Below are 27,212 nucleotides of genomic sequence, written 5' to 3' on the forward strand. Positions count from 1 at the left end.
AAAGTCCCAAAGGAACAAAGACATACAATGGTGGTTTTGATTGAACGCACGGATATGGGCTTGCAATTGAACCAATTGGAACTGAGTATTTTAACTCTTGAGCTAACCATATAGAATGGTTCTTCAAAAAGCTTCCGTACTTTTTTTTTTAACACATTTAAATATATATATATAAATAAATATATATATACTGTATATAAGATATTTTTTATATATATATATGTTTAAAAGTGTGGAAACTTTTTGAAGACCCCTTGTACATAGGGCAATGTGATACAGTGATCAAACTTTTGATTCTGTTTATTTGTCAAAGTCCCAAAACCTTTGATATGAAAAAAAAACCTTTAGTATAAAAAAAACCTTTGATAAATATTTTTTTAAAAAAACCTTTGATTTAAAAAAAGACCTTTGATATATATTTAAAAAAAAAAACCTTTAATATAAAAAAAAAACTTTGATATATATTGTAAAAAAAACCCTTTGATTTAAAAAAAGACCTTTGATATATATTTTAAAAAAACCTTTGGTTTAAAAAAAGACCTTTGATATATATTAAAAAACCCATTTGATATAACAAAACTCTGATATATATTAAAAAAACCCTTTGATTTATAAAAAAAATAAATAATATATATATATATATATATATATATATATATATATATATATAACTTCGATATAAAAAAAGTCCTAAAGCAATCAAAGACTTACAATGGTAGTTTCGATGTACCACAAGAACATGGGTTTGAGATTGCACCAATTGAACTGGTTGGGAAAAATCTGATTTCTCATAAAGAAATTTATATCTTTTTTTTCATAACCCAATTACCCAATAAAGTCTTTTAACTCTTGAGCTGGCCAAATATATGGCAATTTAATACAGTGATCAAACCGTTGAGTTTTCTTTTTAGCCCCAAAGTCTTTGATATAATTAAAATGAAAAAATCTTTGATATAAAAAAAAGTCCCGAAGCAATCATAGACATACAATGGGGTTTTCGATATACCATATGGATATGGGTTAGAAATTGCACCAATTGAACTGGGTGGAAAAATCTGATCTCTTGTAAATATATTTTTTATAACCCAATTGCCCAGTCTTTTAATTCTTGAGATGGCCACATAATTATGGCAATTTGATACAGAGATCAAACTTTTGAATCTATTTTTTGACAAAGTCCCAAAGCTTTTGATATATATATAAAAAAAAAGTTGATACTTTGATATAAAAAAAGTCCCGAAGCAATAAAAGACAAACAATGATGGTTTTCGATGTACCACAAGGATATGAGTTTGAAATTGCACCAATTGAACTGGGTGGAAAAATCTGACCTCATAAAGAAATTGATATCTCTTTTTCATAGCCCAGTTACCCCAAAAAACTCTTTTAACTCTTGAGCTGGCCAAATATATGGCAATTTAATACAGTGATCAAACCATTGAGTTTATTTTTAGCCGCAAAGCCTTTGATATAATTAAAAAAAAAATCTTTGATATAAAAAAAAGTCCCGAAGCAATCAAAGACATACAATGGGGTTTTCGATATACCATATGAATATGGGTTGGAAATTGCACCAATTGAACTGGGTGGAAAAATCTGATCTCTTGTAAATATATTTTTTATAACCCAATTACCCAGTCTTTTAATTCTTGAGATGGCCACATAATTATGGCAATTTGATACAGAGATCAAACTTTGATCTAATTCTATTTTTTTACAAAGTCCCAAAGATTTAGATATATATAAAAAAAAACGCTGATACTTTGATATAAAAAAAGTCCCGAAGCAACCAAAGACAAACAATGATGGTTTTCGATGTACCACAAGGATATGAGTTTGAAATTGCACCAATTGAACTGGGTGGAAAAATCTGATCTCATAAAGAAATTGATATCTCTTTTTCATAGCCCAATTACCCCAAAAAACTCTTTTAACTCTTGAGCTGGCCAAATATATGGCAATTTAATACAGTGATCAAACCATTGAGTTTATTTTTAGCCGCAAAGCCTTTGATATAATTAAAAAAAAAATCTTTGATATAAAAAAAAGTCCCGAAGCAATCAAAGACATACAATGGGGTTTTCGATATACCATATGGATATGGGTTAGAAATTGCACCAATTGAACTGGGTGGAAAAATCTGATCTCTTGTAAATATATTTTTTATAACCCAATTACCCAGTCTTTTAATTCTTGAGATGGCCACATAATTATGGCAATTTGATACAGAGATCAAACTTTGATCTAATTCTATTTTTTTACAAAGTCCCAAAGATTTAGATATATATAAAAAAAAACGCTGATACTTTGATATAAAAAAAGTCCCGAAGCAACCAAAGACAAACAATGATGGTTTTCGATGTACCACAAGGATATGAGTTTGAAATTGCACCAATTGAACTGGGTGGAAAAATCTGATCTCTCATAAATAAATTGATATCTTTTTTTCATAACCCAATTACCCAATAAAGTCTTTTAACTCTTGAGCTGGCCAAATATATGGCAATTTAATACAGTGATCAAACCTTTGAGTTTATTTTTTGTCAAAGTCCGAAAGACTTTGATATAATTAAAAAAAAAAAAATCTTTGATATAAAAAAAAAAGCCCAGATGCAATCAAAGACATACAATGGTATTTTCGGTATACCATATGGATATGGGTTGGAAATTGCACCAACTGAACTGGGTGTAAATATCGGATTTCTTGTAAATATTACCCAATTACCTTATCTTTTAATTCTTGAGCTGGCCATATAATTTTAGCAATTTGATACAGAGATCAAACTTTCAATTACATTTTTTTCAAAGTCCCAAACCTTTTGAGAGATATATATATATATATATATAATTTATATTAAAAAAAAACTTTGATACTTTTGATATAAAAAATGTCCCGTAGCAACCAAAGACAAACAATGATGGTTTTCGATGTACAACAAGAATATGGGTTTGAAATTGCACCAATTCAACTGGGTAGAAAAATCTGATCTCTTACAAAGAAATTGATATATTTTTTTCATAACCCAGTGACCCAATAGAGCTTTTAAAACTCTTGAGCTGGCCAGATATATGGCAATTTGATACAGTGACCAAACTTTCAATTTTATTTTCTGTCAAAGTCCTAAAGCTTTTGATATAATATATATATATATAAAAAAACTTTGATACTTTGATATAAAAAAAGTCCTGAAGCAATCAAGGACACACAATGGTGGTTTTGATCTACCATATGGATATGGGTTGGAAATTTCCCCAATTGACCTGGGTGAAAAATTCTGATCTCTTGTAAATGTATTTTTTCATAACCCAATTACCCAGTCTTTCAACTCTTGAGCTGGTCATATAATTATGGCAATTTGATACAGAGATCAAACTGTCAAAGTCCCAAAGCAATCAAAGACCAACAATGATGGTTTCGATATACCACAAGGATATGGGTTTGAAATTGCACCAATCAACTGGGTGGAAAAATCTGAGCTCTTATAAAGAAATCGATATATTTTTTCTTAACCCAATACAGTCTTTTAACTCTTGAGTTGGTCAAATATATGGCAATTTGATACAGTGATCAAACCTTCGAGTTATTTATTTTTTTGTTTACAAACGATTTTATTGAAAAAAAGTAGACAGTAAAACAACAACACATTTTCAAATTATATGTACAGCAAAAACAAGGCACTTATGAAAAGTACAGATCCGAAAAGTATATTATAGTAAGAAAGAGAAGAAACAGAAAAAAAGTAGATTGCAAGTACATGAAATGCGTTAATGATAAGATAGGTTGAATGAGACATCTGTCAACAGTATTTGTCAGTCATTTTTCACTGGAAACGTTGTTAATCATGCAATAAATGTCTATAATCCCTCCATGACTCCCATTTTTTATCAAATAAGTGCATCTTATCCAGCAGAGTATAATGAATGCGTTCCATGAGCATGACAGCATCAATTCTGTGTAGGATGGAGGCCAAAGGCACAGCATTGGACCTCCAGTGTAAGGCAATAGACCATAAAGTGGCAATACACATAGTATGTATCAATCTCATAATGGCATCAGGGACCCCTGGGATATGAGCCCCCAATAGACAGGTCTGTATAGATAAGCGTACTGGGGTACCCGCCAGTGAGGTAGCCACCTCGGATATCCTGCACCAAATCAAAGAAATGGATGGGCAATCCCAAAATATATGCACCAAAGTGCCTGTAAGGCCACAGCCCCGAAAACATAGAGGGGACGTTTGTGGGAACAATCTATGTAGTCTTGATGGGGTATAATACCATCTAGTTAAAACCTTAAGGGCCGTCTCACGAACAGAAAGAGATCCTTCGAGTTATTTTTTGTCAAAGTCCCTTGACATATATAAAAAAAACTTTGATATAAAAAAAGTCCCGAAGCAATCAAAGACATACATGTTTTCGATATATGGATATGGGTTGGAAACTGCACCAATTGAACTGGGTGGGAAAATCTGATCTCTTAGAAGGAAATGTATATTTTTTTCATAACCCAATTACCCAATAGTCTTTAACCACTTCCTGTCCGGACACTTTCACCCCCTTCCTGTCCAGGGCAATTTTCAGCTTTCAGCTCTATCACACTTTGAATGACAATTGCGCGGTCATGCAATACTGTACCCATATGAATTTTTTACCATTTTTTTGAGACAGATAAAGCTTTATTTTGGTGGTATTTATTCACCGCTGGGATTTTTATTTTTTTTACTATGTAAATGAAAATGTCCAAAAATTTTGAAAAATAGTGTTTTTTTAAATAAAATTTTGCAAATAAATAATATTTCATCCTAAATCTTGGCCAAAATTTATTCCGTTATTTTTTTAGTAAAAAGAAAAAATCCAAATTAGTTTATAACCAAAAATTATAATTTTTAAACTTTTTTTTTACATTTTTATTTTATTTTTTTTATATTATTATTATTATTTTTTTTTTTTTTTTTTTTACATACTGTCACCCTAGCCGTACAGTGTCACCATGGTGACACTGTACTACTTGTGGGGGGTGATGAAGATTTTTTTTTTTTTTTACACTGATTGCTTTTACACCCATGTAAAAGCAATCATTTCTCTTTCTCTCTGTCTGCATTCTTGCAGCCATTGAGAACTACTGTGTGAGCTGTGATTGGTCACAGCTTGTCACATGGTACAAGGCTGTTGTGAATAGCCTTGTACCATGTGACCTCTGTGATCATTCACAGATTTCACACGTAGTAAGCAATGATGTCACAAGTGACATCTTGCTTACTACTTTGCATGTGATCACTGATTCGCCAATCAGTGATCACATGACCGGGACCTCGTACAGAGGTCCCGTCCAACGATCGGTGTTTCACTGTGTCCGGAGGACACAGCGGACACCGGATCGCGGTGGTGCGCGCTCCTAGGGAGCGCGCACAGCTAGAAAAGGCGGGTGCCGTTTAGGAACGGCAACCCGCCCCTGGACTGCCACCGCCCTGCCATTTATAAACAGCAGGCGGACGGCAAGAGGTTAAACTCTTGAGCTGGCCATATACATGGACATTTGATACAGTGATCAAACTATTTTATTTATTTTTGTTAAAGTCCCAAAGCAAAGACATACAGTGGTGGTTTTGATTGACCACAAGGATATGGGTTTGAAAGCGCACCATAACTGGGTGAGAACATTTGATCGCTTTCAAAGAAATTGTGTTTTTTTCTTTTTTTTTGGGTTTGATATTGCAAGTCAATTGTATTGATGCTGTCATTTTTTTTTTCCAGTTTTGGCTTCACAATTGACTGAAATCTGGTGGTTGATAGAACTCATGGTTGGTAGATTGCTTATTTTCTGGTAGTTACTTGCAATCAAGTATGTGTGATTCCCGAGAGATGGAACGTGGTTCAAATTGAATGCATGTGTTCGGGTTGGATTATTATTGCTAATTACACATGGCAATTTTCAGATAATTCAAGCTTTTAATTGCAACAACGGCTGTGCAAGTTGTGGTATCATCACCTTCACTATAAATCATTACTCAGTGTAGGTAGCTGTTTTTGATGTAGGGTGGCCACCTCATCCCTCTAAAACCAAACACATATTAATGACACGGGTTCTGTGGCTGATTAAGGTGGCAATTATGGCAATTAAACTCACTTAGTGCCTTATCTGCATTAAATTAGCCTCAGAACCTGTGTCATTAATATGTGTTCGGTTTTAGAGGGATGAGGTGGCAACCCTGTTTTGATGGTAGGAGGAATTCATCCATTTGCAAGCTTCTGAAGGCTGCTTGAGGTTGGTTTAAATCAGGGGTGTCCAAACTATGGCCCTCCAGATGTTGAGGAACTGCAAGTCCCATGAGGCTTTGCAGGACTCTTACATTCACAGGCAAGACACCCAGAGGTAGAGGCATGATGGGTCTTGTAGTACTTCAACAGCTGGAGGGCCATAGTTTGGACAGCCCTGGTTTAAATGATGTGTACATTGTGGGGTGTTTTTAGCCAGTATCAATGCTGAGACAGAGTGCAATATGGAGTTAAGTAGGGGGGATTTATTAAAACCGGAACACTCAGAATCTGGTTCAGCTGTGCATAGAAACCAATCAACTTCCAGGTTTTATTATTCAATAGAGAAGATGGGACTTTCAGGGTGCATGAACATGAGCACAAAACATATTAAAAAGTTATATAATTTTCATTTTGTATTTTTGTAAAAAATACAGAAACATAAAAACAATTTCAGTACTAAGAGTAAAACAGATTCAAACTTGGTTAGGTAATTGTAGTTACTCCCTACATGTTTCGTCCTCACGGGCTTCTTTTTTTAAAGAAAATTCTACCGCCAAGGCAGTCTAGAGATATATCAAAGAAAAATTATACAATTACCAAACAACTTTAATATATCCAATTTAATTTGTTAAATTAGTTTGAATCTCAGTTTTACTCTTAGTACTGAAATTGTTTTTTATGTTTCTGTATTTTTTTCTTTGATGTATCTCTAGACTAAATAAACCATGCGCTAAAGTGTTCACCAAAATATACCCTAAACAGCTGCTCTCACTAATATTTGTGCACAAAAAAACCTGAATGAAATCATTACAATAACGTGCAATGCTGTCACTTTAAATAAATAAATAATTTCATATATGGAAATTTAAAGCGAAAATAAACATGAATAAATATGGAAATCCAAAAGTGCATATATATAAATACAAATAAAAATTCAAGTGCATAAAAATTCATAAAGTGTCACGAATCATCAGGTTATAAAGTGCATGAATTCATTTTATAAAAAAATATTAATAACAATCTAAAACTCCACTTTGAAGAAAAAATACCCACCATAAAAAAAAAGACAAATTGTGTACAGATTTTTCTTCCTGTATCGAAGGAGGATCTATACACAATTCTTCGTTCTCTTCATGGTGGACCTTTTTTTTTTCTTCTAGGTGGCGTATTAGATTAGTATTATTTTTTTAAGAAATTCATACATGGACTTTACAAGTTTATCATTTGTGACACTTTATGGATTTTTATTCACTTTATGCACTTGTGGATTTTTATGGATATTTACTGTATTTATATGCACTTTTGGATTCCCATATTTGTTCATTTTTATTTTCACATGAAATTTCTATATATGAATGTATTTATTTATTTAATGTGACAGTAAGCAGTAAAAAGCATCATTTTGAACTCTGATCACCTCTACAATAAAATCTAGATTAGTTGTGAACAGGGGCGGACTGACAACTCAAGGGGCCCCCCCGGGCAATAGGGGATCATGGGGCCCCTGTGCCCTTGCCCAAACTCAAAAAAGCCTATGAAAAAGGTACCAGGGGCATCTCAAGGGGCCCCCTAAGGACCCCGGGCCCTCGGGCAGTGCCAGAGTTTCCAAATGGTCAGTCCACCCCTGGTTGTGAATACGTCCTTTTTTTCTATACTCTGTCAACAGTTGCGTTAATATTATAAAGTGACATATTTGAAAATGTAAAAAAGCGAGTTATAATTCGATGAAGTTAAAATTCAGCAATGGGATCCCAGTTTGTCTCAATATTTCAAAAGAGAATCCTTATAAAGCAGATTAGGCAAACTGATGTGGTGACTGTTGTCACTATTGTTTCAACTATTAGCTACTTTAATTGTAATCAATACATTTTATTTTATTTAAAGGGTAACTCCACGTTCGTAGGAAAATTTTTTTTTTTTTTAGCAAATAAAAAAAACTAATATAGCGTTTACAATTGTGACTCAAGTTATATTTTCAATAAATGTTCTGGCTACCTGGAGGTGTGTACATCTCACCCCCTGACAAAGTCATTTCCTGCTTGTGTGATTGGCTTACTGATTTTCCCAGAAGTCTTCACTAAGATACAAGTGACACATTTTACTGCAGATTAGAACACTGGTGCCCAATTGCTGCTCCTTGCATAGCCTTGTTGACCTCTTGCCTTTTGCTCACTGGACAGAAGCAAAAATTTTTGTGTATTTTTTTTTTTTACTGCTTTTGCAATTGCTCAATATATTCTATGAAACATAACTGAAAGAGTATTGAGCAAGTACGAGATAATTGTTTCATGTATGACTAATACACTATATTGCCCTAAGTATTGGCCCCGCCCTCCCAATCATGTGATTCAGGTGTTCCAATCCCCTCCATATCATGTGATTCCAGTGTTCCAATCCCCTCCATGGACACAGGTGTATACAATCAAGCCCCTAGGCATGCAGACGGCTTCTACAGACATTGGTGAAAGAATGGGTCGCTCTCAGGAGCTCAATGACTCCAAGCGTGGTCCCGTGATAGGTGGCCACCTGTGCAATAAGTCCATCCATGACATTTCCTGGCTACTAAATATTCCACGCTCAACTGTTAGTGGGATTATAACAAAGTGGAAGCAACTGGGAACAACAGCAACTCAGCCACCAAGTGGTAGGCCACGTCACATGACAGGGCGGGGTCAGCGCATGCTGAAGCACACACTGCGCAGAAGTCGTCAACTGTCTGCAGAGTCAATAGCTAAAGACCTCCAAATTTGGTGTGGCTTTCAGATGAGCCCAACAACAGTGCGTAGAGAGCTTCATATAATGGGTTTCCATGGCCGAGCAGCTGCATCCAAGCCTTCCATCACCAAGTGCAATGCAAAGCGTCAGATGCCATGGTGTAAAGCACGCCGCCACTGGACTCTAGAGCAGTGGAGACGTGTTCTCTGGAGTGTCCAATCACGCTTCTCTGTTTGTCAATCCGATGGACGTGTCTGGGTTTGGCAGTTGCCAGGAGAACGGTACTTGCCTGACTGCATTGTGCCAAGTGTAAAGTTTGGTGTAGGGGGGATTATGGTGTGGGGTTGTTTTTCAGGGGTTGGGCTTGGCCCCATAGTTCCAGTGAAGGGAACTCTTAAAGCGTCAGCATACCAAGACATTTGGGACAATTTCATGCACCCAACTTTGTGGGAAGAGTTTGGGGATGGCCCCTTCCTGTTCCAACATGACTGCACACCAGTGCACAAAACAAGGTTCATAAAGACATGGAGGAGCCAGTTTGGGGAGGAACTTGACTGGCCTGCACAGAGTCCTGACCTGAACCCCATAGAACACCTTTGGGATTAATTAGTGCGGAGACTGCGAGCCAGGCCTTCTCATCCAACATCAGTGCCTGACCTGACAAATGCGCTTCTGGAAGGTTGGTCAATCCTTCACATTGACACCCTCCTAAACCCTGTGGTGGACTGCCTAGTGTTGATTAAAATGTTTACCCTAACTTCTTGCTGGTCCTCCTTAGTTTTGATTGGAATTTTGCTGTTTTCACAATTCATGATGCCTACATGTGCTTGTTTTCACACATGACTGTTTGACATGACAACCATGATCCTATCATATTTTCTCTGAATATACAATAAACATATTGAAACAGAAATGAGGACCTTCACAGATATTGTCAGGGCTCCCAGGTGTGACCAGAGGTGTGTGGCTGACGCAGGGAAACGCAGACCTCAGATATGTTATAAACAATATAATTTATTAACACTAACAATACAAACATAAACGCAGTGCAATACTAAACATAATACAGTGCAAACAAACCAAACCAACCACCCACAGATAACAGTACATACAAGCAAGCGTCGTCAGGCAGGCCGGGTCGATATCAATTGGGCAGGTAGGTACAGGGGGAGCAAGCGGAGATTGGTCGGGGTCACAGGCCAGGTTCAGCAGGTAGCTAGCAGCGTAGTACAGAGGGTCAGGCAGAGGGATGGTCAGGGTCACAAGCCAGGGATCAGAACAGGTAGCAGGCAGCGTAGTACAGAGGGTCAGGCAGAGGGATGGTCAGACAAGCCAGGGATCAGAACAGGTAGCAGAGAATCAGACAGGAACAGAGAGCAGGAACAGGATACAGGGCCCAGGACAAACACAACACCAAGGCAGAGTCTGTGGGTCTGGCCATCCCTTAAATACCCCAGCATAATCAGTTCCAGGTGTTAGCTGGCTGCAAAGTTGAGTCTCTGATTGCTGGGAGCATCCGCTGGCCAGCCCTGGTACTGCAGATCAAAAGGCAGGTGAGTCCCACCATTGCTGGCCAGTCCATTCCTGACAGATATATTCAACATGGACAAACCCAAGGGGCCTTTTGTATTTTTTGTATTGAACAAGCCTTAGTTATAATGACTTGGGTTATGACTAAGGCTTGCTAAGCCGAAACGCGTCAACCTTTGTAACTGTGACGTTTTTACTGTAGTCGATGCAATAAAACACAGATTTTAGAGCAATGGAGGTATAGTACGGATCCATTTCATTTAATCACAGCACCTTGCCTCAGTACTTCTCTCAAGAGCCCTCAGCCCTTATGGAAGCCCTTATGGAAGCAGTGGGTCGGCCCTTGGGAAGGGTTAAGCAACTATAAAAAAGTTTTGATGGGTGGATGTCAGTCTGGAGGAGTATCGGGATTAAGGTGCTGGACTCAACTCCAACTTGGTGGTAGTTCTGTACCCAACCATTGTTATAGAAGGGCAGTCTTTTTTTGCCCAGGGGATGGTTTTACCATCCCCTGACTGTCCCTCTTAGGCTGCAAAGACAGTCAGATGGCAGTATACAGATGCTCTGGTTGCGGAACAAATTTTATTCCATCGTGTCCCTCTGTCAGCGCACAGGGGGTGAATGGGGGCCACATCACAACCAGGAGCCAGAAGCTAGGCTTGGATTGCCTTGGACACAGGAGGTTTTTTTTTTTACAATTGTTGCTCTAGTCTCATTTCTCATTTCAAACCCTCCAAAACCGAATTGGTATTTAGTGCATCCACAAAAGTAAGTGTCTGGGGCACCAACAATAGTCTATTTGGCCCTTTGTCTTCTTCGCCACGATATAAATTACAAAAACTATGAACTCTGATTCTAGCAAGTTGTGTGTTCTGTGTGTATGTGTATGTATGTGTATATATATATATATATATATATGCTGCGGTGCGTGCGGTTAGGGGTCTTGTGTCAGGAGGGGGGATGTGAGCAGTATATGTGTATTCGGAAGTGGCTGGTAAATCAGAATATATCTCTGGTGAAGATCAAACCTCCCAGGAACCCACCACAAGCCCTCCGAATATCTCTAGAGAAAGGTATACATCCACCCACACATATACAGATCTATGCACAGATCTTCACCCCTCTTGCAAGCCTTCCTCTGTGCCTGAAAAGTGTATGCATGTACTATGGGTTGAGTGTGCTTCTTCTGTGCCCCACCAGGGTGTGGACAAAGGGTAGGAGCCAACAGCAATTGCTGAGAGAGTTAGACTGCGGTGTTCCAAACTTCGGACTAAGGTGATCTAACATTTGGACTACAGTGGTCCAAAAATTGGACTACGATGATATAAAAATTGGACTACGGTGATATAAAAATTGGACTACGGTGATTGAGCTATAGTGATCCAAAATTTTAACTACAGTGATCCAAAATTTTAACTACAGTGATCCAAAATTTGGACTACAGTGGTTCTTTTGAGCAGTAGAGTGACAAGAGTTTTCAATGACCCTTTTTCCATTGCAGAGAGAGGTTCAGTTTGCCTGGTAGAATGGAGGTCCACCATGAACATTCAGTTGCTTGGATTTTGGGTTTCTGCATACCAGGGATGAGCTTAGGTTCGGTCCGAATTTGAACTGCATTGCTGGACCAATGAGCTTTGGGTGAGAGATTCTCCACCCCACAGCTGTAATTATACAAAGGGGAGGATTTGCTGGTGGCAACACTGACCTAATATGGCCACAATGGTCAATGGGGTCATCATCCCCAACCAGTGCCTGGACAAGGTCATCTAGGGAGACAAGTGACGGGGGGCGCACCAGCCTAGTGCATTATACCAGGGGTACTTTATTATTTAAGAAAATAAACACTCACATACAATGAAGAAAAATCAGCATGTCAAGCCTCCGGCTCGTGGAGCAGTGGATAGTGAGACCCAGAAGGAACCAAGGCCAAGTGGATGCTGTCCGAGATCTAAAAACGACTTACGCGTTTCAAGAGGAACCCCTCTTTATTGTTTTAATCATTTATTTTTGGCTGTGGTGAAGAGGGATTTCCCTCTAAACATGCAAGAATTTGTGGATCGCGGAGATCCTGGACCACTTGGTTCCTTCTGGGTCTCACTATCCACTGCACCACGAGCCAGTGGCTTGACGTGCTTTCTTCGTTGTTTGTGAGTATGTTTTTATCCCTAAATTATAACGTACCCCTAGGATAATGCACTAGGCTGGTGCGCCCCCTGTCACTTATCTCTTTACAGTTGTTACCGGACTTCCCCACCCTGACACCTCTGTGGATGTCATTATTAAGAAGCATGAGCGAATAGTCCCTGGTCCACCACACTTTTGCGCAGGAGGTGTTTTTACTTATTGGGGTAAGGTCATCTAGAGTCCAGGGTGAACATGCCAAACTGTGCCCCTCCCACAAGATGTATGAGTATTATGCGTCAGCAAAAATCAAATTGCGCACTAATCTGCATGCTTACCCCTCAAGCATAAATTCCCTCTCCTCCCAGTACAAATCCACAAATCCACCAATGCCGTGCTGAAATCCCCCCTCCAAAACACAAATCTTTGCCTCCTTATCCCCCAAATCCCCCCAGCACAAATGACCCCCCCCCAAAAAAAAACACCCCTACTAGCCTCCTAGCACATATCCTCTACCCCTAAAATTTCCCCTCCAAGTACACATCCCCCCCTCACGCTAAATCCCCCCCCCAGCACAAATGCCCCCCCCATCTCCAATCTCTGGCTACCAATGTAAGTGCCATTTTTCCTGCTGACTCCCAAAATTCATTGGTTTAAGCAGGGGTTCCCTGAGACTGAAAATGATTTCAGGGGTTCCTCGGGGGGCAGAGGCGTCCCAAGGCAGGTGCGGGGGGTGCAGCCCGCACAGGGTGACACCAACCGCACGGGGTGACACCAGACCCGCTCCACAAAAAAGGTAGGTTGTAAAGCAAACCGACGATCCCCGCAGAATGGATCGGATCCATCCTGCGGGAATCGTCGGCTTTCTTTACAACTTACCTTTTCGTGGAGCGGGTCCGGTGTCACCCCGTATAGGTTGGATGCCGACGATCCCCGCAGGATGGATGGGATCTGAGAATTGAGCATAATGGATCGGATCCATCCTGCAGGGATCTTCGGCTTTCTTTACAACTTACCTTTTCGTGGAGCGAGTTCGGTGTCACCCTGTATAGGTTGCATGCCGACGATCCCCGCAGGATGGTTCGGATCTGCGGATTGGGGAGCATAATGGATCCGAGTCCAAACCATTATACTCAATCTGCAGATCCAAACCATCCTGCGGGGATCGTCGGAGGGGGTGACACCAACCCTAGGGACGCGCCTGCTATGGGGTAAGAAGGTTGAGAAAGGCTGCTTTGCTGGATCAAGAAGGATTTCTGTTGGAAGAAACTGGGAAGCTTTTTTCGCCTTCCTCTGGATCCGTTTTGCGCCCCTTTTTCCGATTACGCCCTCGGTCATGCCCAGCGCCTGGTAAACTTTGAATTTTGTTTTGCAATTTTCAACCTAATCTTCTATTGTAAGACCTTCCTTCACCTTCTTATCCCTTTCTGGCGCTCCTCACATCAACAGGAAATGTTCTGTCAAAGAGCGGAAGACGTGGGCGGGAGGCACCCACAAAACCACTTCAGACCCCCCCCCAGTTCTCCAGCTCCATCTATAGAGACGCAGATTGTGTGCAGACGGAGCGAATCAATGCTTTGCTGTCTGATTACAGATATCAGCCCCTAGCAAACCTTTCTAACATGAATGTTCTTCGGTGGTGGAAAATATTTCCATGCCATCCTCCATGTATAACTGCGAAGAATGTACTGATTGGAGGAGGAACAGAGCTTCTAAAGGCTGAAGGTTTCTATGTATGAAGGTAAAAACCTTCTCTGTGCAGCAGCTCCCCCCCCCCCCCCCAATACTCAGCTAAGCCCCTCTCGATCCAGCGATGTGCACTGGAGTCTCTGCTATCCCGGGACTCCTTCTCCTCATTGGCCCCCGCTGTTTTCAATCACAGTCAGTGAGCCAATGAGAAGAGAGAGGGTGCGGGGCCAAGCCACGGCTCCGTGTGTGAGGCTCCATTCACACCGATGCGTTTTTTAGTGTTTTTTTGCAGAAACGCCCTACGGTCCAGTTAACATGGTTTCCTATGGAACATGTTCACATCTAGTTTTTTTTGAGCCGCTGCGTTTTTGGAACGGGTCAGGGACTTTTTTAACCACTTGTCTACAGGGCACTTTCACCCCCTTCCTGTCCAGGAAGATTTTCAGCTTTCAGCACTGTTTGAATGACAATTGCGCAGTCATGCAACACTGTAACCATATGACATTTTTATAATTTTTTTTCACACAAATAGAGCTTTTTTTTGGTGGTATTTAAAAATGGGTGTTTTCTTTTTTGCGCTATAAACAAAAAAACAGCAAAAAATTTAAAAAAAACTTGAAACTTTGTTTCTAATATAACATTTTGCAAACAGGTAATTTTTCTGCTTCCCTGATGTGCATTGATCAGGCTGCACTGATAGGCACTGATGAGTGGCACTGCTGTGTGGCACTGATGGGCACTGGTGGGTGGCACTGCAGGTCACAGGTGGGTAGTACTGCTGGGCACTGGTGGGTGGCACTGCTTGGCTCTGCTGGGCACATGTGGGTGGCCCTGCTGGGCACAGGTGGGTGGCACTGCTTGGCACTGCTGGCCACAGGTGGGTGGCACTGCTTGGCACTGCTGGGCACAGGTGGGTGGTACTGCTTGGCACTGCTAGACACAGGTGGGTGGTACTGCTGGGCATGGGTGGGTGCACTGCTTGGCACTGCTAGGCACAGGTGGGTAGTACTGCTGGGCACAGGTGGGTGGCACTGCTTGGCACAGGTGGGTGGCCCTGATTGGCACTGCTAGGCACAGGTGGGTAGTACTGCTGGCCACAGGTGGGTGGCACTGCTTGGCACAGGTGGGTGGCCCTGATTGGCACTGCTAGGCACAGGTGGGTGGTACTGCTGGGCACAGGTGGGTGGCCCTGATTGGCACTGCTAGGCACAGGTGGGTGGTACTGCTGGGCACAGGTGGGTGGCCCTGATTGGCACTGCTAGGCACAGGTGGGTGGTACTGCTGGGCACTGATCATCAGTGCCGATCTGTGTTCTGACAGTTGCCGGTTATTGGCAGTACTTTCCTCACACTGTCACAAATAAGTCTGTCACAGCGTGAGGAAAGTGCAGCCGAGAACCGGCAACTGCATTTACCTGGTGATCGGCGTGTCATTGGACACGGCTGATCATGTGGTAAAAGGCCGCTGTGATTGGTCTTTTACCACATCACGTGATCAGCTGTGTCTGTAGGACACAGCGATCACGGAGATTGCCGGGTGCGCGCCCCTGGGGGCGTGTGGGAGGGCGCGTTCTGGGAGAACGTCATATGATGCCCTCCCAGGACTGGATAACCACGTTGTAGCCATCATTCAGCTATAGCTATAGTGCAGTTGCGAAGGGGTTAAAAGCAAAAAGCAGCATTTTTGGTACAATAGAGTTCAATGGAGAAGCCTCTGAAATGCATGGCAGTGTGTTTTTGCCACGTTTTTTGCGGTTTTCATTTTTATTCTGCCCAGCAACAAATAAAATTACATTTCACCTAAAAAAAGAGCTGAACAGAACGCTAAACATAATAAAAATGCATAAAAAATGCATGTAGAAAAAAGCAAAATGAAACGTGAAAAGCACTGTAAAACGGACAAAAAAGCTAACTGCATAGGTGTAAACGGAGCCTTAATGGACACGTGGAACAGTGGGTGCCCCCATAGAAGGCTGCTTGCTGTGGGGCACCTGACAAGAGGGAGGGGCCAAGAGCGCCGGCAGGGGACCCGAGAAGAGGAGGATCAGGGCTGCTCTGTGCAAATCCACTACACACAGCAGGTAAGTATGTTGTGTTTGTTAATTAAAAAAAAAAAGGCTATCAGTGCGGCCTTATCAGTGCAGCCTATCAGTGCCCATCAGTGCAGCCTATCAGTGCCCATCAGTGCAGCCTATCAGTGCCCATCAGTGCAGCCTCATCAGTGCCTCTTTGTCAGTACAGCTTATCAGTGCCCATCAGTGCAGCCTCATCAGTGCCCATCAGTGTAGCCTATCAGTGCCCATCAGTGCAGCCTCATCAGTGCCCATCAGTGCAGCCTATCAGTGCCCATCAGTGCAGCCTCATCAGTGACTCTTTGTCAGTACGGCTTATCAGTGCCCATCAGTGCAGCCTCATCAGTGCCCATCAGTGTAGCCTAGCTGTGCCTCTTCATCAGTGCAGCTTCAGTGGCCATCAGTGCGGCCTCATCAGTGCCCATCAGTGCATCCTCATCAATGCTCATCAGTGCTCATCAGTGCATCCTCATCAATGCTCATCAGTGCTCATCAGTGCATCCTCATCAATGCTCATCAGTGCTCATCAGTGCAGTCTCATCAGTGCACATAGGTGAAGAAGGAAAATTACTTATTTGCAAAATTTTATAATACTGACTGACTGATACTGACTGACACTGATACTGACTGACACTGATACTGACTGACATTGATACTGACTGACACTGATACTGACTGACACTGATACTGACTGATATTAATACTGACTGACACTGATACTGACTGTCATTAATACTGACTGACACTGATACTGACTGACATTAATACTGACTGACATTAATACTGACTGACACTGATACTGACTGACATTAATACTGACTGACACTGATACTGACTGACATTAATACTGACTGACACTGATACTGACTGACATTAATACTGACTTACACTGATACTGACTGACATTAATACTGACTGACACTGATACTGACTGACATTATTACTGACTGACATTGATACTGACTGACACTGATACTGACTGACATTAATACTGACTGACACTGATACTGACTGACATTAATACTGACTGTCATTAATACTGACTGACACTGATACTGACTGACATTGATACTGACTGACACTGATACTGACTGACACTGATACTGACTGACATTAATACTGACTGATACTGACTGACACTGATACTGACTGACACTAATACTGACTGACACTGATACTGACTGACATTGATACTGACTGACACTGATACTGACTGACACTGATACTGACTGACATTAATACTGACTGATACTGACTGACACTGATACTGACTGACACTAATACTGACTGACACTGATACTGACTGACATTAATACTGACTGACACTGATACTGACTGACATTAATACTGACTGACACTGATACGAAATTAAAAAATGTTTTTCTTCTTCTTTTTTCCCCGACCTATGACCCTGACATTTGACTCTGACCATGATCTTTGACACTAACCGAGATCAAACCTTGATCTAGCTATTTTATCTTTATTTTTATACACACAATGTTCATTGCTTACAATTTTCTCCTTTTAGTATGGAGAAGAAGATATAACGTTTTATATAATGTATCTTGTATGTATAAATTTAACATATAATGTGTGCTGTATGTATACAATGTATTATATAACATGTCCTGTATGTATACAATGTATTATATAACGGGTCCTGTATGTATACAATGTATTATATAACGGGTCCTGTATGTATACAATGTATTATATAACGGGTCCTGTATGTATACAATGTATTATATAACGGGTCCTGTATGTATACAATGTATTATATAACGGGTCCTGTATGTATACAATGTATTATATAACGGATCCTGTATGTATACGATGTATTATATAACGGGTCCTGTATGTATACAATGTATTATATAACGGGTCCTGTATGTATACAATGTATTATATAACGGGTCCTGTATGTATACAATGTATTATATAACGGGTCCTGTATGTATACAATGTATTATATAACAGATCCTGTATGTATACAATGTATTATATAATGGGTCCTGTATGTATACAATGTATTATATAACGGATCCTGTATGTACACAATGTATCTTTTTCTCCATTCAAGAAGAAAAAACAACATAGGGGCGGACTGTAGAGTGACTGATCACTGTGAGAGCCAATCAGAGGCTGTCACAGAGATCAGGTGATTAGGAATCGGGACTGCTGGCTCCCTATCATTAGCACGGGACGGGACTCAGGCCTCTTGATTAGAGCTCGATGTCTGTGCCAGGAGCCCTCAGCAGGAACAGAGCAGCGTATATATGTGGACCCACCAATAATGACCCACATGAGGCCGCATCTATGTGTATGCTCGGCCCCAAGGGGTTCATGATATAGTCATTACAAAGGAAGAATATTTGCATTTCTTAATGCCATTTGTAACTAGTAAAGAACTCAATTTGATTTTGTATTAGCATTTGCAATTCCCTCCATAGTAGACTGGGGGGAGGGGCTAACACTAAGGGCCAATTGAGTGTGCTGCATGCAAATGTGCTGACAGGGGACGTGCCATCAGGAGGTTGGAATAGATTGAACAAATGGGTGACTTCACAAGCAGGGGCGGACTGAACATTTGAAAATTCGGGCACTGCCCGAGGGCCCGGGGTTAGTAGGTTGCCCCATGAGATGCCCCTGGTACCTTTTTCATAGGCTTTTTTGAGTTTGGGCAAGGACATAGGGGCCCCATGATCCCCTATTGCCCAGGGGCCCCATGAGTTGTCAGTCCGCCCCTGTTCACAAGTGTTCTTTTGCTCTCACACAGATGTATTGCTCAACATCCTTTGGTAGATGAAGCAGCTCCCATATTTATATCTCAGTGGTGTGGCCCCCGGCCCCCAGCTCAGCTTTACATAAGGACCATGACGGTGCTGTTGACTTATCCTGTATCTTGTCCGCAGACTCTTCAAGTCGCTGGAGACTTCCCCAGAAAGCTTGGAATTCCCAAGATGAAGACATTCCACAGACTCATCATCTTCTTCCTGTATTTCCACAAATGTGAGTTTCAAATATATATGTATCATCTTTTGTTGGATCAAGGCGGACACAATACAAACCCCTTTTTTTTTTTGGCTGCTCATGTCCCCTTTTGCGAATTTCCCTTCACTTCCTGTCTTACAGCCCCCGCTGAGCCTGACTCATAGCCGGACAATCAGATGACCACTGATTCCACACAAGGAGCAAGTCTGCAGCATGCTAGCAAGGGATTGGCTTTTGTACTCAAGCTGTGGCTGTTTTTAACTACTTGCCTACCGGGCACTTTCACCCCCTTCCTGCCCAGGCCAATTTTCAGCTTCCAGCACTGTTGCACTTTGAATGACAATTGTGCGGTCATGCAACAATGTACCCAAACAAAATTGTATCTTTTTTTTTTTTTAGACAGACAGAGATTTCTTTTGCTGGTATTTAATCACCACTGGGGGGGGGGGGGGAGTTATTTTTTGCCAAACTAAAAAAGACTGAAAAGAGAAGTTTTTTTGTAGTTTCTGTTATAAAATTTTGTAAATAAGTAATTTTTCTCCTTCACTGATGTGCGCTAATGAGGCTGCACTGATAGGCAGCACTGATGAGGAAGCACTGATAGGTGGCACTGATGGGCATTGACAGGCATCACCGATAGGCACTGAAAGGCAGCACTCTTATTTGGCACTGATTGGTGGCACTGACTGTGACTGATAGGCGACACTGAATGGAACTGTTAGGCAGCACTGATTGAACTGTTAGGTGGCACTGATAGGTGGCACTGATAGGTGGCACTGCTTGGTGGCACTTATTGGCATCACAGACTGGCACTGACAGGCGGCACTGTTAGTTGGCACTGAAAGGCAGCTCTGAAGGGCACTGATATTTGGCATTGATGGGAACTGACAGGTGGCATTGATGGGCACTGACAGATGGCACTGATGGGGCTACACTTATCTTAAGAGCAACCTGTGTCTGGACAGTGCTGATTAGCCCTGTGCTGATCACTCTCTAGCAATACACACTAAACTGAGCATGGGCAGAGTGCCTCCTAGGGCTCTGTACTATCAGCAGATGGATTGTGGACAGCAGAAGTGGAGGAGCAGAGAAAACAGGATCAAACAGCCTTTTTTACACATTGGGAGGGATTAACCCCTTAAGTTCCACAGTGAGTATACTAAAGCATGCTTTACTGCATATACAGACTGATTTTACTAGTGTGGGTTTAGTAACACTTTAAATCCTGTTTTTTCTGGGGCAATTTTAAAAGTTTGAACTATGGCACCATCCTTCAGTATCCTCCAGCTCCTGCCTTCATTGAAGGCCTATGGCATTGGACTCCATAAAAGTGTGCCTGGGCTTGGCTCACAAACAGTTTTGGGGACTCTTGCTCAAAGTTCACAGACTTTGTGGTGAACCCATTTAAATTCATTGCAAAGGGGTGGTGGTCTATGGAGATGAGCGGTGGTCAATGGAGAGGGGTGGTGGTTAACGGAGATGGGTGGTGGTCAATGGAGATGGGTGTTAGTCAGTGGAAAGGGGAGTTGGTCAGTGGAGAGGGGAGTTGGTTAATGGAGAGGTGTGGTGGTCAATGGAGAGGGGAGGTGGTCAATGGAGAGGGATGGTGGTCCGTGGAGATGGGTGGTGGTCCATGGAGAGAGGAGGTGGTCAATGGAGAGGGGAAGTGGTCAGCGGAGAGAGGAGGTGGTCCATGGAGATGGGTGGTGGTCCATGGAAATGGGTGGTGGTCAATGGAGAAGAGTGGTGGCTTATGGAGAGGGGAGGTGGCCAATGGAGAGAGGTGGTGGTCAGTGGAGAGGGGAGGTGGCCAATGGAGAGGGGAGGTGGTCAATGGAGAGGGGAGGTGGTCAATGGAGAGGGGAGGTGGTCCATGGGGATGGTTGGTGGTCCATGGAGAGGGAAGGTGACCAGTGGAGAGGGGAGGTGGTCAGTGGAGAGGGGTGGTGGTCAATAAGCAAGTAGAGATGAGCTGTGGTTAGGGCTTGGATTAGGTCCTAACTTATGTTTGGCAAAAGGAAGCAGTCAGTGCCGAGCCAATCAGCTGTGGGCAGGGGATTTCCAGTCCCCACCCTGCTACTGCATGTACACAAAGGGGCCCTCAGGCTAGCAACATCATTGATCTAATATGGCCACATGGCCATATGAGCTTAATATCATTGACCTATTTTGGCCATGTGGCCAATGTCATTACCCATTCCTTCAAATTATTGGCTCTTGCGACTCAGCTGACCAAGCGTAAAGGCTAAGCATTGGATTATAGGCAGTTCCTTGTTCCTGGCGGGCAACCAGCAATGTTTTTGGCCAAGATTTGTGAATGTTAGATTTGCTACAAACCCAAACCCCATCCTTATCATTGACCTGTACGTTGTTTTTCAGGTGTACCAGTGGATTCCAGTAAAAACATCATAACAGAAGTGGAGAAGAAGATTATTCTGCCGTGTGGGGTGGTTTCAAAGGGGGACATTGCATGGCTTAAGAATGGAGCCTCAGTCCTCAAATACATAAAAAACCAGAAGTACACAAGTAACCTTTTAAAAGGTAAAAAGTGGAAGCTAACAAGAATTATATAAGAAATGTTCGCAGCCAGAGCCGTTTTTGCATTTTTTGCACATGTTTAAAAAATCATTTCAGTCCTGAAGAGAGAAAACCCCCAAATATTACATCATTTCTGAAAACAGACACCTTAGAGTATAAAATAGTGGTAGTTCCACATTTTTACGACACGCGATATTACCGCTAAAAAAACACACTACAGTAAATTTTAGGGCAAGCCAACACAAACAATTACCCAAATTTTTGGTAAAATATAAAAGTTGAGGTTGTATTGAGAAAATAGATTTCCAACATGTCAAACCTTAAATTGGATTGCGCCCATGAGTTGGTCACAAACTTCAGTATCCTATATTTTCTATAGGCGACACCTCAAAAGCCTCCCTTCAAAGGCGCCTTGCAGCCCCCCCCCCTTAATTATACTTCTTCTGTAGCCCCCCTTCAACTATAATTCTCCAGAAGCCCCTTCTTCAATTATATTTACCCTTCTCCACAATTTTTACCTGCAGCCCCCCCTTCTCTTATAATTACCCTCCTCTACACAATTATTATTCCCCTGCAGCCCCCCTCCCTTCCATTTTAAGTCCCTCACACCCCACAATTTCACATTGCATACAATTCCCCTGCATCCCCCTTCCTCCAGGAAGATCTCTCGCCTCTCCCTTCATCACTACATCCGGCTCTGGCTAGTAAACAACCTCCCATTACTAGGACAACCGAGGAGTGCACGTCGCGTGATGACGTCACTACATCCAGGGAAGAAGCGAACCAGGCTTGTTCTGCAATGGAGGGAGGAGAGGTGGGGCAAACAGAGAACTGACCATTCATGTCCTCCCTCCTCAGAGGTCACCACCCCTCCTCTGAGGTCACCTCATATTCCAGAATATACCTACTTGATGGTGTCACCTAGGTGCAGTCCGTAGCACCTCACCCCCATAGTGACGCCACTGCATATGCGTGCATTTGTCACTAATGATGGCACCAGGCGGGCTATTTAAATGGAGACAGTGCTCACTCAGTGCTGACTCGTCTTCAGCATTTCCCGTGTGATCTGTTACCTGCATCTGATACCAGTTACCGAACCAGTTTGTCCTGGTCATCCATTGAACTCCGCCTGCACTGACTTCAGTTTGCTTTCTAACCTCTGCTTTTGCCACTGTACTGCTGCTCAAATACCGACTCCTCCATCCTGACCATTATCTTGTCTATGTACTTGTACCTGATCCAAAAACCAGTCTCTGACTCTGATGTTCCTCTACCCACTGCCTAGCAATCTGCTCCAAGCACCTACCAGTCAGTAACTGCTCATCGCTCATCGCTGATCGTTGACCAGCCTGCACCTGGTTGTCACCTACCTACTACCAGCCAGTGCCTGCTCATCCCCAGTATGCTGCCAGCCAGTACCTGCTCATTGCTTGCTCGCTGACCAGCTAATACCTGCATATTCCAGCCTACTACTTACCTGCCTAAACCCAGCCAGTCCATTCCAATGTGGTCCACTGTTGGCTTCCTACTGCTGCAGCTTAAACCCCATGCTTGGCTTTGCTGCTAGCAAGATCAACAGGCACTCATGCCACTCTGCGATCCTGTGCCTGCTGTCCACTCCAAAGGTGTAGGAGAGGCCTTCTTCATCGTGTCAGGCTCCTACACCGGGTATGTGACAGTAGGCCAGAACACTTCAAGGCCTTAATCAAGGGTTGACCTCGACATGTAGTTATGTAATTAAGGTCTCATGGGCTTTACCACTAGCTTACCTCCACATTCAGTACTGTGGTTAGGACCTTAGGGCCTTAACCACAAGTTGACCTCCACATTTAGTGCTGTAGTTAAGACTTTGGGGCCTTACCCACAGGATAACCTCCGCATTTAGTACTGTGTATAAGACATCAGGGCCTTAACCACAGGTTGACCTCCACATTTAATACTGTGGTTAAGACCTTAGGGCCTTAACCACAGGTTGCCCGCCACATTTAGTGCTGTAGTTAAGACTTTGGGGCCTTACCCACAGGATAACCTCCGCATTTAATACTGTGTATAAGATATCAGGGCCTTAACCACAGGTTGATCTCCACATTTACTGCTGTGCTTAACAGCTCAGTGCCCTAACCACAGATTGACCTCCATATTTAATGCTGTGGTTAGGACCTTAGGTCCTTAACCACAGGTTGCCCGCCACATTTAGTACTGTGTATAAGACATCAGGGCCTTAACCACAGGTTGACCTCCACATTTAATACTGTGGTTAAGACCTTAGGGCCTTAACCACAGGTTGCCCGCCACATTTAGTACTGTGTATAAGACATCAGGGCCTTAACCACAGATTGACCTCCACATTTATTGCTGTGGTTAACACCTCAGGGCCTTAACTATAGATTGACCTCCTCATTACTGTACAAACAAATGGCAATCACCCCAACCTATAATTGGCCTTTGCAACAAGGAGCACATGAAATGGGAACGCATGTCAACAACAACAAGCAAAAATTCCCAGATCATTTACCAGCTAGACTGCTGAATTGACCTGTCTAACAGTTCACGTTAAAACCAAGGGGTTTAGTTTGCACACATTTGCAAATTAATGCGTAAGCCGCATAGGTCATGTCACGGCACCCCAGTGTGGTCCTATCATTTTGAGAGTTTCCCAAGTTGGAGAACATATATAGTAGTAATGGACAGATTAAATAAAGTATGCCTGGAGGGAGTGCACCCCTCCCTCCACTGGACGCCCAATTCTGGATACCCTTGGCTGCCATTGTGCGCTTGCTGAGTGTCCGGTGCGTAATTATACTTTTAAGGAGGGGTGGGCTTCCTCCAGGAGTACCTGCCCTTAATCTATCTATTACTACTATATATGTGCTCCAACTTGGAGGACTCTCAAAATTATAGAGTTAGGACTACAGTACACTGGGGTGCCGTGACATGGCCCCTGCAGCTTACACATATATTTGCAAATGAGTTCAAACTAAACAACTGGTTTGTAATGTGAACTGTTAGACAGGGCAATTTGGTTTTGTTGCAGGCTGGCTGGTAAGTGAGCTGGGACAGCTCATACACATGTAGTGGGCCTGGCATCCCGAGGGGCCCGAGCCCCAACCAGGGCTGTGTTTAACACGGGGCAAAAGGAGCAGCTGCAACAGACCTAGTCATTTTTGTGAGGCCCAAAGCAGCTTCCCTTTGATATTTGAGCCCGTGCTGTCCACATGGTTGCCATGATTTTCATTAGGCTGTCCTGAGATGCCCGTGACCTGAGTAATGGAAATCAGACCTACAGGTATAGCAGCAGTCCTGTCTGCTATCTCCTTCAGCTGCTTCACCTTCCCCCACCACTGTTTCTCTCTCCTAGACCTCTTGAAACATCTCCCCCCACCATAATTCTTGGCCCCCAAGTTTGTCCAATCGTGGGCGCTTAGTGAGCCATCCATACCTGTCCCCTTTGATGAGACGGGGAGTAGGCTACAGCGGGATGAGAGATTAGCAGTGGGAAGTTTAAATATGGAGGTGTGATCAATGGGAGCTGTGTGTCTGGAGAGAGCGAGGTGAGCCCCTGGGCTGAGGATGGACCGTACACAGAAGTATATCACATAGATCAACGCTGTACTGCTGGTGCAGGAGGGATAGAAGGTCCACAGAGGGGGAACACTGCAAGAGAGGACTGACATAGCGAGGAGATGAGACTGGAAGAGGAGAACATGGAATGGAGGAGGACATGTTATGGGGGAGGCCTGGAGGGAGGAGGACATATGTTGGGGAGATGAGACTGTTAGAGGAGGACATGGGATGGGGCAGATGAAACAGGAAGAGTAGGAGATGGGATGGGGGGGATAGGACTGGAGAAGGAGGAGCACATGGGATGGAAGAGATGGGACTGGAGGAGGAGGAGGATATGGGATGGAGGAGATGGGACTGTAGGAAGAGGAGGACATAAGATGGAGGAGATGTGACTGCAGAAGAAGGAAGATGTGAGATGGAGGAGATGGGATTGTAGGAAGAGGAGGACATGGGATGGGGGAGGTGAGACTGCAGGAGGAGGACATGAGATGGTGGAGATGGGACTAGAGAAGGAGGAGGACATGGGATGGAGGAGATGGGACTGGTGGAGAAGGAGGAGGATGTGAGATGGAGAATATGGCATTAGAGGAGAAGGAGATGGGGCTGGAGGAGGAGGAGGACATGGGATGCAGGATATATTAAGTTGTAAGGGTGTTTAAATAAAAGTGGGTTCACTGAAAGACTCAGTGGTATGGCCAGTAGGCAGGCCCTGGGGAATATGGGTGGTCCGGTCCAAGGGGTCCCAGGCCTAAAGCTGTGTAAGGGGCCCCAAAATTTCTGGTGGCTACCCTGCAAGCCGTGGAAGGTGGCGCGGGGGGATGTCCCCTCCTGCTGCTTGTAATAGCAATCAAGTGGCTGGTTAGATGCTCTGATCACTATTACAAGAAAGCTGGCCGCCAACTCTAAAAAACGGTCCGGAATGATGCCCCCCGATACAATCTTATGAAGATCAGTGACTGGTCGGCAGGTGGATATACAGTATATAAATATACATATAAAATGTATTTTGTATATACAGTATGTAAATATGTTTTAATTATTATGTGTGTTTGTAAGATTTTGAAAATACAAAAAAATAAAAAAAATGTTAAATTCCATGCAGATAGGGGTCCTAGTGGGAACTGATCTCAGAAGCTTAGTGCTGGAAGATTAATAGCTGTAAACTGTTGAGCTGCCATGTTGTTGAACCCTTATGACTTATGATCAGGGGCGGACTGACCATTTGGAAACTCGGGCACTGCCCGAGGGCTCTGGGTCAGTAGGGGGCCCCATGAGACAGCCAATGAACAATATGTGCTGGTACAGCTAGCGTGATATATTTTCATAAATGAATATATAATAAGCTCTTGGGAAAATTCCCTAAAAGATCAAAACCCTCCAGCATCTGGAAAGACGCTATTACCCCAAATAGATCCCCAAATTGTATAATAGAGTTAACTATTTCCTGTTTATGTTTGTAGTCAAGGGCAGGGGCGGACTGACCATTTGGAAACTCAGGCACTGCCCGAGGGCCCGGGGTCAGTAGGGGGCCCCATGAGATGCCCCTGGTACCTTTTTCATAGGCATTTTTGAGTTTGGGCAAGGACACAGGGGCCCCATGATCCCCTATTGCCCGGGGGGCCCCATGAGTTGTCAGTCCGCATCTGCTTATGATATTCTAATATTTTAAAGCAGATTATTTTTATGAGAAAAAAAAGAAGACAAAAAAGGATAAGGGAGGCATTGTACTTCAAGT

General features: G+C 42.8%; 1 protein-coding gene across 1 annotated transcript in view; it reads left to right on the top strand.

The window, feature by feature from the left end:
* Positions 1-19,267: 19,267 nt before the first annotated feature.
* The window catches only part of LOC149436329 (T-cell surface glycoprotein CD4-like), a 39,096-nt gene continuing 31,151 nt past the window's right edge, over positions 19,268-27,212 (top strand). The window contains exons 1-2 of the mRNA XM_089661714.1: positions 19,268-19,393; positions 21,755-21,916. Of these exons, the coding sequence (XP_089517840.1) occupies positions 19,345-19,393; positions 21,755-21,916 (211 nt within the window). The 5' untranslated portion in view covers positions 19,268-19,344. The remainder of the gene's footprint in view (positions 19,394-21,754; positions 21,917-27,212) is intronic.

This window comes from Staurois parvus, unplaced genomic scaffold (genome assembly GCF_062004578.1).
Source record: "Staurois parvus isolate SC_StPar_1 unplaced genomic scaffold, SC_StPar_1.0 ptg001376l, whole genome shotgun sequence".
NCBI lineage: Eukaryota > Metazoa > Chordata > Amphibia > Anura > Ranidae > Staurois > Staurois parvus.